Here is a 15,471-nt window from a genome sequence, read left to right as displayed (position 1 = left end):
ATAAGATAGTAAATTACACAAATCTTTTCAAATAGTTGAAGATAATAGAGTCCCTGGAATAAATCATCAAACATTATCAAAATAGTGTTCTATTTGTTTCAAGTTGCCTGGCAGTGTATACAATTTTTTTTTTGGTACCAGGGATCGAACTTGGGATCTTGCGCTTGAGAGGCAGGCAGCGGGACCACTGAGCTACATCCCTGGCTGTGTATACAATATTGATGGAATGAAACATCGTCAATTTTCTAAACCCACAGGCCTTTAAATGATTACCTAGTTGAAGTAACATCTATCTCATGCTCAATATAAATAAATTTGGTGGATGACTTTCATATTTCATGTGCTAACTTCCTTAATCCAGGGTTTATTTCTCAACCTCTACACTATTGACTTTTGGGCTTGATAATTATTTGTCTGGGTTAGGGCTGGAGTGTTTTACACACTGTATAATGTTTAGAAAGCATTTCTGGTCTCTATTAACTAAGCAAAAATGTCCCTAGATACTGCCAAATTTTATGGGGTGAGTAGGGAAAGACTACCCCTGTTGAGAACCATTGCTCTAATTAATGACTCCGGATGGAGGTTTCCTATTCTGACAAGTACTTTTGTGAGAAGTACCAAGGCAGCATAGAGTGGAACTAAGAGACCTACATTCTCATTCACCTGCTGAAGTAAAAGTAAATTTAAATCACCACAAGTTACACATATTTGATAAAAACCAAACAAACATCTGGATAATACCAAATGCTGGTGAAGATATGAAGCAAATGGAATTCTACTGCTGATGGGAATGCAAAATGATGGACACTTGGAAAAACAGTTTTGCAGTTTCTCATAAAGTTAAATGTTGTGTTACCATATGTGCCAGCATCCTATTCCTAAGCATTTATCTAAGGCAAATGAAAACTCAAAAGCCTGGGTGAATGTTTAGAATGGTTTCATTCATAATTGCCAAAATTGTCTTTTAGTTTGTCATCAGATAAATAAAACTTTGATACATTCATACAGTAGAATACTATTTAGCAATAAAAAGGCATAAACAGTTAATATATGGAATATGAATGAATATGAAATACATTACATTCAGTGAATGAAGACAAATTCAAAAATCTATATAATGAAATAAAAAAATACAAAACTTTAGAGACAGAAAACAGGTCAATGGCTACTAAATGTTTGAGGTGGTGGGAAGATATGATTATGAAGGGTCATTAAGAAATTTCTGGAGTGATAGAAAGTTTCTATGTACTTATTATTATGGTCTTTGTAGTTGTACAACATCATGGATTTCTCAAGACCTAGAGAACTGTACATCGAAAAGGTTAATGTTACTATAGGTAAGTTAAATCACAAGAAAACTGACTTATAAATAAACAAATCAGGATGGAGGAGTTTAAGCTTTGGATTAGAGCCTTTATCTTATCATAATAATCTAATAAGTTTTATATCTATGTTTTGACTTTGTAAGACTACAGGTAATCAGAATATTTTGCTTCCTTCCTATAATGAAAAAAATCCCTTTATTCATGTTTGGTAAAGAGTACAAATACCCTCATTATAGATTAAATTTACTAGGTGTGATATTAACCTTCTACAGAGATATACCTTATTAAATGTAGAATGGCTATTCCTGTGTTTGAGCTTTAGGAATTTAATTTCCAAAGGATTAGGGATTTTAATACCTATTTGGTTCAATGCTTGGCAATAAAAATCCATAAGGCACAATTAGAAACAACTATAAGAGGTCAGGAGATTTAGCTCAGTGGTGCCGCACCTGCCTCGCAAGTGCAAAGTCCTGAGTTCGATCCCCAGAACTGCAAAAAGAAAGAAAGAAAGAAAGAAAGAAACAGTTATAAGAAAATGTAAGTCCTCTAACTTTATTTATTTATTTATTTATTTATTTTTGGTGCCAGGGATCAAACTCGGGTTCTTGCGCTTGCACAGCAGGCGGCGAAACCACTGAGCTAAATCCCCGGCCCCTAAGTCCTCTAAATAAAATTGTTAAATTACATAGGTTGGCAAATATTTATGTGCTATTATAGATGCAAAACAAACTTTAAAAATTGTACCATGTAAAACAGTAAAATGCATGTCCATGTGATTTCTTAGTGCCCTGGAATGGAAGTGTTATAAAACTTTAGTCTTGGTCTATTTTAATATTCTTATTTTTGTGCAATTAGTGTTCCTTTATAAGTGTATATCAAGAATCATAGGGATGGATCAGGTAAGTTGCTACGTGTGCTCTCCTGTAGACACTAGACATTCTGAAAATGAGAGTGGGCAGCTTTGCCCACTATAATGCTATACTTTTTAGCCTTATAGACTGGGTATGGAAAGAAAAGGCATATAGATGTGTTGCCAATGATCATGGTATAAATCCTGCCAATGGGTACATACTTTGTCTCTAGTGGATTTTGTCCTTTCCTTCTTTGTTTCTCCTTTCTATTGCACCAAAGCCACCAACTCTTTGCTTATTCAGGAAACTCCAGAAAGCTCGGAGAAGCTAAATCCAGTTCTAATTTGACCTACTCAAATTCTTGAAACCTTACTGAAAAGCATAAAAGAACGGTGAGAAGAAACTGGAAAATTAAAATGTTTTTAATTTAAGGGGAAGTGAAAGAGAGGCTAGATACACATACCAAACTTGAGAGCAATAAAATATTCATAAATGTTTGAATGGAATCACCAGGTCTCTATTCTAATCCAATAACATGGAAAGTCAAAATGATATGGTTGATTCTTTTGCTTACCAAAAGGGAATTTTAGAAATGTGATTTTTAAAACATGACTTGTTTAAAACAGAACCATGCCAATTATTTTCCTTGCATACATAATAACCCTCCATCTTCCCTCCAACTTCCTGTGTGATCCAAGAGAGTAACTTTCCTACTGCTATAATTTGGATCTAAAATGTCCCTGAAAAGACCATGTGTTAAAGGCTTGTGGCACTATAATAGGTGGCAGAACTTTTAGAAGATGAGATCTATGGGGGTGTCCCCTTGAAGAGGATATAGGGACCCTGACCTTTCCTCTTTCTCTGCTTCCCAATCACCATGAAGTAAACAGTATCCTCTGTGATCCCACTCCCATGGTGATGTAGTAAGCTGCCACTGAACCCTCTGAAATTATAAAGCAAAATAAACCAATCTTTCTTTTAAATTGCTCATGTCAGGCATTTGCCCCAATGGGGGAAAAGTGACTAGCCCAAGTATCATGTTCTGGTTTTTTTTTTATGTTCTGGTTTTTAACTCTGTAAAGTAGTTACATTTTCAGGAATGTTGGGACCATCACAAATGACAGAATTTAGAACTAGAGGAAAGTTGAGAAAGATTAATAACAATTCGCTGAGATATTCTCAAGTTCTCATTTATTATGTATATATATATCCTATTCTGAACAATATTAGGAGAATCATGCACCTAGAAAATGCCTTGTACTACCATAGTAGGTTCTTGAAAGTACATACTAAGTGAATGGAATTAATTAAATTAAATAGAATGGAACTAGATTGTGAAAAAAGTCTAACAAGGGCTCATGAAATGTAAAGCCCATTGAAGAGCTCTTATCTAATACAGTCTTTTACATAGCAACACAATACCTCAGTACAGTTGCTTTCAAAGTGTCATTTTTAAAGAAATGGGTTGAGTTTCACACTTACTTTTTAGAATGTATAATTACTAGGCATTCATTTTATTCCAATTTTCAGTTTAGTATTGGTTTGGTGTAAGCTATACACATTTTTTTTTTTTTTTTTGGGCACAGGGGATTGAACTCAGGACCTTGTACTTGCCATGCAGGTGCTGTGCCGCTGACCTAAATCCCTGGCCCTAGCTATATGATCTTTAAAGTAGCTTTGCATAGTTCTTTGTGTACATTGGACACTCATGTAATAGACAAACCTATGTCAGAAAACCGACCCCAGCAAATTATACTTTGAAGTTCTGGAAGACTTTTATAATGACCTAAGAAACAGTTACTACAGGAATAGAGGGATTAGTCCCATTTGACAGACAAGATGAACTAATTCCCATTTAATATTTTGGTCTTTTTGGAAACCTTTCAATAACTCATTCTTACCTGGCAAGAAAAAAACTTTCTAATCTTCAGTTTTCTTATGTATTCAACACCAGCCCTATCCATCTCAGAGGGTCATTTTCAAGGTCAAGTGAGAAAGTGTTTTAAAACAGTACATAACATGTACTGGAAACATCATTATTTTTCAGATTGAAGATAATTAACTGACAGAGGTTAGGAATTAGATGAAAACTCCTGAATTTAAATTCTGGCTTCTATCATGTAATATAGTTATCTGAACCTGAGCCAATCATCCCAGTTAAATGTGGATAATGACACACCTACTTTACATTGTTCTTTTAAGGATTACAGATGATGGACATCAAGTACTGTACTTAATGCCATGTCTGCATGTTGTGCTAACCACTTATATTTTTATTATTAAAACAGAACAGAAATTTCTCATGAGATTATAATACATATTGGTTCTATGCAACCATCAACAATGACAAAGACTAGCACAATCACTGTCTCATGCTTCTGACTTTCAATGTGTCTAATCACTTATGTCTTAAAAATGAGCCCCCCCCCCCCAAAAAATGGGACCCAAATGAAGATTACATGCAGGCAAAGGATAAATGGAAAAGCTGGTACTAAAATGTGTTCATAATACAGTGACTGAAAGAAAAATTATTTTGAAAAATGAGACCTACACTGATATACAATATTAACTATATATAGCAATTTTTAATCCAAAGCAAAAAGATTATCACTAGAAAGATGAAGTTTTTAGTTTTGCAAATGAAACATTTAACACTTTTAAAACTAACAATTGTTTAAACAAATATACTTACATTTTTGAATAGTTGCTCAGCAAGTTCTCTGATGTGCTTTATCATCTTCAATGGATTATTTTCTTCAACTTTAATTCTCTCTACTTCAAAAGCTACCAACTTGGAAAAAGAATCAAATGGCAAAATATCAACATCAATATATGCTGAATTTTAAAATTATGATAATTCCATACAATTTGCACACTCAAAACCATCTAAAATATATAGTATTTTAAAAGAAAATATTTCAGATTTTTACTGAATTTCACCCCTATTATAGGGTAACAGAGGCCTACTGAATTCTTGTATTTTTGCTGTTTCCTCCTTAATGATTTACAGCCCCATTTCTGGGCCTCAGTCGGAGAATTCTCTTACTCAAGGAAATTCAGAAAGTCTCCAAAAGTTCCTTAACTCACAAAACATGAACCAAATGTTCACATGAGATTGCTCAGACTCTAATCCTAGCTCTGTTGACACTGTGATCTGGGACAAGTTACTTAAACTAAAATAAGATGGAAGAACAAAATGACCTTTAGGCTCTGTTTTTCTCTCTCCATATGTATGTGTATATACACATGTACATACATACACATACATATATACATAAATGTATATCCATCCCCTATTGATTAGTGATAATTAGGAGAACTATATGAGTTTGTATACTTAGGATAGAGAAAACAGTCCTTAAAGGAAAAACTGGAGGGTTTACACAGTAAAGATAAAAAAGAAAAGAACAATAAAGATTCTTCCTGGGCCAGGGATTTAGCTCAGTGCTGCCGCCTGCCTCACAAGTGAAAGGTCCTGAGTTCAATCCCCAGTACCAAAAAAAAAAAAAAAGATTCTTCCTTCTAGGAACTAATACATTCACTGGAACAGAGACATATAAAACCATGGCCTCACCTATTTTAGGCCAGGGTTCAGAGAGATTACCAAACAAAGGCAAACTTTGTCTTCATTCTTAGATGCCTATTGGATGAGTGTGCAAGGATAGAAAAACAATGCAAGCTGCCTCTCAACACCCCACAAGACCCTGTGCGGTAGGCTGGCCTAAATAAGTGGCCCTTTCCCAAGAACAAATGAGATTTTCCTATAAAAGCATATTTCTACATAATAGGCTAAAGAGAGTAAAGTTAGAAATTACATAGGTCTGATGCCTTGAACTAATGTGTACATATGACTAACTGGCTTTCTAACAACCACACAGTAAGACACCAAATGTCACCATTATATGTAGAACACAGAACTAGATAAACACTGATGGTAGATCTCATCAGAATCTTAGACCCCTTGCTTTATCATTGTTTCTAACCTAGAGGACATAGCTATCTATAAACACATAATAAAAATAAGATGCCTATAAAAAGTTATAGAGACATAAAATGAAGCTTAATACAGTCAAATAGATACCAAAGCTAACTACTTTTAGAAACTTTAAAGGAGGTAGTGAGATAAGGTCTGAATATGAAGGTCATGAATAAGAGCTTCATGGTTGAGCTGAAGGGTATAGGCAAGATACTCCATAGCAATGGAAGGACCTACAAAAATAAGGCAGAGGGAAGCAAGTTTTCTGTAAAAAAAAAAATCAATCTGATTTTTTAGTTATGAGAAAGCGACCAGAAGGAATGAGTGAGAAAAAACTGAATAGAAAAGAAATAAGAGACATAAACTAATATTGCTAATAATAAAGTTTCAGAGACAAACTATAAGAACTATGAAGGACTTTGGAGAACATCTAATTTAACCTCATAAGAAATTATGGAACAATCAGTTCAGAATCCAAAAGCTGAAATACTAGTATAATCAATGTGCAATCATATTAAAAGTTAGTGGGGCCAGGGATTTAACTCAGTGGTGCCACTGCCTGCCTCACAAGCACAAGGTCCCAAGTTTGATCCCTGGTACCAAAAAAAAAAAAAAAAAAAAAAGTTAGCAACAGCAAATATATGTTCAATATCTGATTAGAGAGAACTGTGCATTTCAAGATAATCACTCCTAAATTTCATATACTTCAACTAAAACAGTGGTGGCAAACCCATGGCACGTGTGCCCTTGCAGGCTGTTTGTATCACTGAAAGTTCTAAAAGGTTTGCCATCACCTAACTAAAGCACTTGGTGCAGGTCTTCTTAAAACTAAAACACACCTCTCTTCTGTAATTTTTACCTACCATTAAAAAGAATAAAAGATCCTTCTCCTGTGAAGCAAGGATCTCTAAGACTTTGATTCCTATTTTTGCTACATAAAATAAAATCACCAGTACCAAATATGGCCAAAATATGACCACTATATATTCTCCATTAACATGGATGGGTACTAATAGTGTTTTTTATAGACTTCAAGGAACTTTTAGATTTACTGGTTCCAATACATTCCACAAAGAGAAATCATCACTTTTTTATCTCCTAAAATGCACTGCTATAAACACAAAGTTAAATGATAAATGCAAAGATGCTTTAAAAAAAATGTAAAAAAGCATCCTTATTGTGAGTCACAGTGGCTTTACATCTCCCTTTTAATGGCCAATTCCTTGATGAAAGAAACTAAATCTGTCTTCCATATATTTCATATCTCCTATGGGAGCTAGACAAATATTGATTATTGGTTAGTAAGAATGCCATAAAGTTAAACTTTGGCTCTGTGATACTGATGGATTAAATGTAACTGCAATTTGAAGTCATATATCTATGTATCAAAATTAGACCTTTCTCCCTAGTAGATTAATAGAAGAATCACTGTATTATTACCTTAAAAATGAGTTCAACTTATATAGTCTGTCATATTTTAAAAAATATTTTAATCAATTTAAAATTCATTGTTTAAAAATTGTATGTACTTCTGAGACATCCTATAATTATATTTGATTAGCATAATAATAAATATTTGGATTATTTATATTTAATTTATAAGATTTTATGTAAACATTAAAAATAATGCCTCTATTTTTAACTACTACTCTAATTATACCTATAAATAATGCATTTGTTTTATAAGAACTATACCTCATCAAAGAGATCACAGGTTCTATAGGGAGGACCTCTTTCTGAAACAAATCCTGCAAATGCCATTCCATTGAGTACTTTAGTGAGGAAATCATTCTCAATCAAACCACGCTGCCCCAAGAAAGCTGTCTGCAAAAAAAGAAAATGTGAAATGATAATTTATTATTTATAATTTGGTGATGGGTGAATGATCAAAACAAAAATGTAATAGACATCTGTATAAATGCCTTTATGTACAATTATTGTTATCAAGTACATTTCTCTCAAAAGGGTTTTTTTCCTGATATCCTGGAATAGTACATGTATTAGAAATAAAACTGAATTTGTCTATATAGTAGGAAGAAAAAAATCATAAATTAACACTGAACTTCAAGAGAAAAACCAATTTTATTAAAGTTAAAACAAACTAAAGGAAAATATTGTCAGTTCCATAGAATTATTAAAAACTCATTAGGTATGGTGATGCCCGTCTGGAATTCTGCCTACTTGGGAGGCTGAGGCAGGGGTATCAAAAGTCTGAGACAAGTCTGGGTAACTTAATGAGTCTCTGTCTCAAAATATAATAATAAAAAATAATTTAAAATGGAGCTAGGGCCAGGGATGTAGCTCAGTGGCACTGTGCCTGCCTGGCAAGCATAAGGCCCTGAATTTGATTCCCATTATCAGGGAAAAAAATTTTTTAAAATGGAGCTAAAGGCGTTGCTCAGTGATAGAATATCCAGTACCAGTACCACAAAACAATCCTCAGTACCACAAAAATAAAACAACAACAACAAAACCTATTATCTTCACCACACAAAAATTAAGGTTGAAATATATAGCTTGAAAAAGACAATGCAGTAGTTTTATTAAATTAGGCTCTACTTTTTGGATGTATAAAATATAGAACTGTATCTTACTTTGTGAAAATGTATTACTGGCTCTGCATGAATTCTTATAAGTTGTAGGCAGGATCTATATCCTTGGAAAAGCTGTGCAAACAATCTAAGGAAAACTGCTCGGACTTCTTTATCCTGAAAATATAAGAAAAACACATTTGGTAATTTGATTTCTTAAAAATGAAATATCAAGTTAAAAGATCGGGGGGGCAGAAAGACTGTCTGTTTCTGCTTACTACATGTTTGATTCATCTGTGGTATCCCTGAGTGGTGGGCTTCTAGTCCATTTTATTGTTGAACAGCTTAGGCTGCTAAATAGTACTTCATGCTGAACCAAACAAAATTTGTCCAGTTTTCTTCTGGGGAAAAAAATAAGTGGCATAGTCTCTCTTCTTTTATCATGTTTCAGAAGGGTATACATATCCAAGTCCTTTGATTTTTTAATCCACCAAAAGAATTAAAGTAATAATATAAAAGAAAAAATAAGAGCTCTTAAAAGCTTATAAAATTCTTTCAAAGTTTATCTGACTTATAAAAATCTGTTCTTACTTTAATAAGGGCATGACTTAAACATTTTTGACAATCCAAGTTTTAATAAAATCACAATTTCAAAACTGTAAGGAAAAATATAGATTTATTTAGTCAATCCCTTAATGATAAGGAAATGAAGGTCGAGAATACTTAAGTTAGTTGTCAAAGGTGTCCAGTGCTTTGAGGGTCCCACTGGTCAAAAATTTTGCCTCTAAGAAATGCATTGGGAAATATTAAAAAGGGGCCTCTGGAATACATTCACCCCTTTTGTGAATTCTTTTTGCTCATCCCTCAAACTTGATTCTCTCCAACAATGAACATTCACTGTTTCCATTTTTGCAAGATTCCTCCTTTAAATTCCCTGCCCGGCAAGGACTTGACACTTGGCAGTTTTCAAGGCTGTAGATTTCTATCCTGTACTTAGTCTTCTCTCCCCAGGCAACAGTCATTAACACTATTCCTTTTGGCAGGCCAGTGTCTTGAGCACAATATGAGAGTCAAGGACAATTCTACTTTCTAATTTGGGGCACTTTTTAACTGTGCTGTCCATCTAACTCTAACTTCACTCAGCTTCTTTAACAACCCTACAAATAAAAGTATGGCTGTCTTTAAAAGTATCAAATTTAAATATCAAACTTCTTACCAGCATTTTTGAATGAGATAAAGCTGTTCGTGGAGGAGGAAAAGCATGATCTGCTACTTCCAAATCTGGGTGTAAAATCTAAAGCAAAGAAGTTTTTTATGTAAGACGTCCCAAAGGCAATAAACCCCACTCTTTAATCTGTTTGGGCCATTAACACTGAAATGTTAGTACATAAAATATGTCATAGTTTCCTCCATTAAATACAATTTAGTTAGGTGAGGAAGCTCTATACACTATTGTGGAAAGATCTCCAAGACAAAGTATTTCGTGAAAAAACATGTCATAGAAAAATCCAAAATAAACCCCAAACACACACACACACACACACACAAAAACTGATATTCCTGAGAATGGAAAGCTCTAAAAATATATGCTAAACTATAAAACAGTAATGACCATTGGGAAAGGATTGGCCTGGGGCAGACTCACATGTCCAAGCAGTTGACTTGTTTTGTTTTGTTTTGTTTGGTACTTGGGATTGAACTCTGGACCTTGCAATTGTGAGGTAGGTGGCGGAACCACTGAGCTAAATCCCGGGCCCCAGCAGTTGACTTTTTTAAAAAAAGATACAGGTATTTGTTTTTATGTTTCTTAGAATAATTAAAAACAAATTAATTAAGATACTGAGGAGAAAAGGAATAAGCTTATGAACTGTGCATCCAGAAGGGGGGAAGTATAATACAATGTGATAATTGCTATAAATATATATGAAATATAATAATTTTGGTACTTAATTCCTAATAATTATTAAAATCCCTATTAAGTAATTATATAAAAGATTTAATCACTATAAGATTTCTAGAAACAAAATGTTTTCAATTACTCAGATACTATGTTTTTAGCTATTTCTATATCCAAGTCATCTATACAATTATATGGTCAATATTTTTCTTTAAATTGTTTTTAAATCAACTCAGCTTTTCAAACTTAATATTTTCTTAGATGATACTATCTTTGAAATCATAGGTTTTATGTGCTATTTAAAAAATACATTACAATATATCCATAATCATTAAATTAAAAAAAAGATTTATCACATTTCAACCAAAATCACCTCCAGGCCTCTTATAGGAAGAGTCACCTCTTTGCCTCTGTATAAATCACTCATCCTATAGATAAAGATCAGGAAACAGGCCTAGAGATGGGATGTGATTTGCTTAATAATATCAAACAGCAGAATGTATACTAAGTCCTGCCCTAGTATCTTACCCCCAATTACTTACTCTGTTATGGTTTATATCTAGATGTAGCCTCATGTAGTCATAGGTGGGGCATTTCAGAGGTAGCTGGATCTAGAATGTATGATGTTGGGATTAAGAGTGTGTGATTACTAAATTAGTCTACTGATTGGTTTGGCATAGTTCTGGGTATGGATAACAAGAAGGCTCGCCTTGGGTGTGAGTGCTACCTGCCCTAGGGCATATACCCTGGATAGAATATAAGGGACCGAAAGGGGACTGCTGCGGTGCCTGCTGATGCTTTGCTGCCTTCTGCCTGCCCTGTCATGCCATGGACTGTTTCTCCTCTGCAATGGCACTCTGTTATGCCACCCTGCCTTGGAGCCAGCCAACTTTGGACAGAAACCTTTATAAACAGTGAGCCAAAATAAACCTCTGTTCTCCTTTAACTTTGGGTGTTAGGTATTTTGCCTCAGCAATGAGAAAAGTAACTAAGACATTCTATCATTTGTATACCAGATTACAAATATATTAGGAAAAGTCAGTCTTCTCTAAATACTCCCCTTAATAAATAATCACTGTAATAACATAAAGACTAATATAAAACTGAAAGTATTCTGAGAGTAAAACCTCTCCTGGCAGTCCTAGACTTCACAGTTTCTATTTAAGGAAAACAACCCCTCCAAAAACATTTTTTAAACAGACAACTGGAATATTATAATATGAAGGTCTTAATTCTACTAATATCTCAAAAAGGAATGCAGAATTTCTAAGGTTTGATTTTCTGATGATGGATAAATGAGCATCTAAGGGGCTGTCAGTGAAATAAAGCTTTAAAAAATCAACTAAAGTAACTTAACCAAATTAAATTTGTTTCAATCTGAAAAAACCCAGGCCACAATTTTTAGAACTTGATTGCATGGAATGCTGGCCATTTAATATATCAATAAGTCAAATCTTTCTGTAATATGTGAAAACACTGACAAAAATATTACACTGTTTACCAATCCCAATATGGACACCATGGAACAAATGCAGGGACTTTTGGGGAGAATCAAAGTTTGTAAGGGAGACTCTTATTTTATGTTCGCAGGTGTATTTCTAATACCTAGCACAGTATGTGTTATATAGCAGCTACTGAGTAAATATGCTGAATTAAGGAATAAATGGAGAACAAATATTCAGTTAGGATTCAAAGTATACCCTTTAGATAATTACCTAGTAAATAAAGAATTTTACTCAATACTATAAGAGAATATATTTATGTTTCAAACACATAATACTTAAAATTAATTACACTGACAATTTTTAATTCCAATTGTTAGTTTCTGATCTGAATCAGGAAAATAATTTTTAAATAATTCTTCATACCAGGGAAAGAGCTGCTTGAGTCTGATGTAGAAGTGGTTCTGGGAGGGAAGAGAGGTGAATACATTCAGGAATTTTAATAGTGCCTCCATCCAAATCTGCTATGATTACATCTAACTGAAAGAGATATTAAAAATTAACCAGAATTTATAAAATACATTGGTTGTTAAGCAAATTAAATTGGCCTGATTAATTCAAAATGAAAAGAATCAACTATGGAAGAAACTCTTGGCTGTCCATACTAACAGTATTGAGTTCATGGCTTCCCAGCCAGCTACCTTTTATGTCCCAGTTTTCTTTGAAATTAGGTATTTCATATGACTAAGTTTCTGCCAGCAGAAGAGAAGTGATGTGTGCACTTTCAACCTTTCAAGACAAGGGATATTATAAGGCTCTCCCACGTTCTCTTTCCTCTTTCTGTGAGCTGAAACTATGAACTGGTAGCAGCCTAGCCTTAAACATTTAGATGGTGACAACACCTGAAGGGATTTAAGATTGAAAGAAGATTCAACCTTAAATGATTTCATGGAACTACCTAGTTTGACATAATGGAATATTTCTATAGCCTGCTGTAAAACTGTTATATAAAATCCCATTTTTTTCTGAGCCATTATATTTTAGGTGCTTATTACAGTAATCTAGACACATCTTAAATAGATTAATATTTATTATAATAGTTAACAAGTGAAGCAATTAGTACATAAAAAGGTATTGTTTAGGTGCATTAAAAACTTAATCTTTAATCTTTTCACAAGAGTATACTTAAAAATAAAAACATGGGGCCAGGGATTTAGCTCAGTGGTTTCACCACCTGCTGCGCAAGCGCAAGGGCCCGAGTTTGACCCCTGGTACCAAAAAAACCAAAACCAAAACCAAAAAATACATGAAAGAAACTAGCAAGATTAAATTATTACATTGATAATGTGATTACAATTCATTCTCATTCATTACAAATTTAAGAAACTGGGCCAGAGATTTAGCTCAGTGGTGCCACCGCCTGCCTTGTAAACACAAGGTCCCGAGTTCAAAAAACAAAAACAAAAACACTCAGTTTTTCCTGTCCCCAGTGACTATTTATATTTAATGGTAATAAAATTATCCACAAACATATAAGTGTGCTTCTATTTAGTACTAATTAGTAGGCTTTACTGAATATGTTTGATTTCTACATAATTTTATTTATTTATTTACTTATTTATTTATTTGCGGTGTCAGGGATTGAACTCTTAACCTTGTGCCTGCAAGGCAGGCAACAGCACCACTGAGCTAAATCCCCGGCCCTCTACATAATTTTATATGGCGATGCCAAAGTTAAATAGAAACTAGATACCAAGATGTAAAGTTAGTAAGAATATTATACACAATTAAGATCCTATTTACAATTAAGATGTTTAATAATCTGTTATGATCTGTTTAAATGACACCTCTGATTTGATTACAACTGTAATTACTGTGTATGTATCAATAGAGCTTAATTCTTTGACAGCATCTGAAAAACTAAGAGAAGTAGAATTAGAGTCTTTTTGGATCAAAATATCACATAGCCTAATCTTTTCAGTAAAGAATTCTTCTTGTACTGCTTGAAAATCATCATGTAATCTGTTCTTTACAATCCGCTTACAATGCTTGTGAGTACATTCCTCAACTCACATGAGGAAACCCATTCTAAGAGGTGGATAGCTCTAATAGTTGGTAACATTTATATTGAATAGAAATCTGTTTTTATACTCATTTTACCCATTGATTCTATTTCACCCTTTTTCTCTCTATGACATCCACTTAAATATTTATCTTTAGCTATCAAATAATATCCAATTATTAACTGAGAAAATTTCCTTAGGGCATTATAGAACATAACTTTTAAACTCTTGACAATCCTGGATGTCCTTCTCTGAAGTGCTTTTTTTGTTAAAGTCCCTCTTAAAGTATGATTCTCAGAGCCAAACACATTATTCCAGAACTAGCTTTCCCTGCTCTAATATTTCTATTCATATGGAATTAAGAATAAAAAAATATTTGGTGGGATCTCGTATCAAACTTATGTTCCATCTTCTTCAGATGCTTTTTGCTTTGTTAGTTATTAGCCATTCAGTATTAAGACATGCCTCACTTACAAATACAAATACATTAAGCACTGATAAGTACAAATAAAATATTTAATTCATGGATTACTCACCTTATTATGTCATATACAGAATAAAGAATACAGAAAGATAAGCTCACTATGATAAAAGGGATATTTTAAAATATTAATGAGTCTTTTAATTTCTCATATTTGCTATAAAGCAAAATTAACATATTTAGACTTTTCAATAATGTTTTCCTCATTAGAAATGCAACAGTTCTGAAAATGGTAATTAGATGAAATACTATAGTACTCAAAGAAATACAAAAAACTTCTAGACTCAGTAACTGGAAATTTTAAAGATGAATACTTACAAGTTCATGGACATCAGTTTTAAAGATAGAATGTACTCCAATAATGAAAGGTGTTGGAGAACTTAGAACTTCTAGTAGCTGAGCTGGGAGAATAGGAATATAAGGATAGCTGGAAATAATAAAAAATGTGTCATATATATTTGTTTTTCCACAATATAAACATACTTTCATTTTTATGCTGTATGTATTTTAGATTATATTTAGATGTTATTATCAATAATATTGTTATGCTTGCTAATATTCAAATTTTGAAAAGAACAATTAAATATTTTTTCATGTTCAAGATACAATCAAACATAACAAGACACAAAATAAATAGAACTCAGGTAGCTTCCTTATCTCTTCTTCCCCTAAACTAAGCATTCTCTTTAGGTCTTTTAATATAGTTTGAGAGTATTTCTCCTTAAGTAGAAACTTGAAATCAGAAATTAACACTGATGGGGCCTTCTTTCTCAAGACTAAGCAATGATTTTTCTATATAATATAATCATTTAAATACCATTTTCTTTTCTCTTTCTTTTTTTGAGATAGAGTCTCGCTATGTAGTTCAAGGTGCCTTGAACTCAACTATGTTGCCCAGGTTGGCC

At 33.3% G+C, this 15,471-nt stretch overlaps 1 protein-coding gene across 12 annotated transcripts in view; it reads right to left on the bottom strand.

Moving 5' to 3' along the window:
• The window catches only part of Sbf2 (SET binding factor 2), a 450,794-nt gene that overhangs the window by 206,621 nt on the left and 228,702 nt on the right, over positions 1-15,471 (bottom strand). For 8 of the 12 annotated variants that reach the window (XM_087211302.1, XM_087211306.1, XM_087211303.1 and 5 more), the window contains 7 exons: positions 14,885-14,993; positions 12,449-12,562; positions 11,123-11,191; positions 9,900-9,977; positions 8,747-8,860; positions 7,848-7,976; positions 4,869-4,967 (listed from right to left, as the gene is read on the bottom strand). In XM_087211302.1, the coding sequence (XP_087067428.1) occupies positions 4,869-4,967; positions 7,848-7,976; positions 8,747-8,860; positions 9,900-9,977; positions 11,123-11,191; positions 12,449-12,562; positions 14,885-14,993 (712 nt within the window). The remainder of the gene's footprint in view (positions 1-4,868; positions 4,968-7,847; positions 7,977-8,746; positions 8,861-9,899; positions 9,978-11,122; positions 11,192-12,448; positions 12,563-14,884; positions 14,994-15,471) is intronic. The other 4 variants (XM_087211305.1, XM_013074593.3, XM_013074594.3 and 1 more) reach the window with 1 other exon arrangement.

Source organism: Heterocephalus glaber, unplaced genomic scaffold, assembly GCF_053883595.1.
Source record: "Heterocephalus glaber isolate CG9 unplaced genomic scaffold, H.glaber_assembly_v1.0 deba00001428, whole genome shotgun sequence".
Taxonomy (NCBI): Eukaryota; Metazoa; Chordata; class Mammalia; order Rodentia; family Bathyergidae; genus Heterocephalus; species Heterocephalus glaber.
This window is presented reverse-complemented; position numbering and strand designations above follow the sequence as displayed.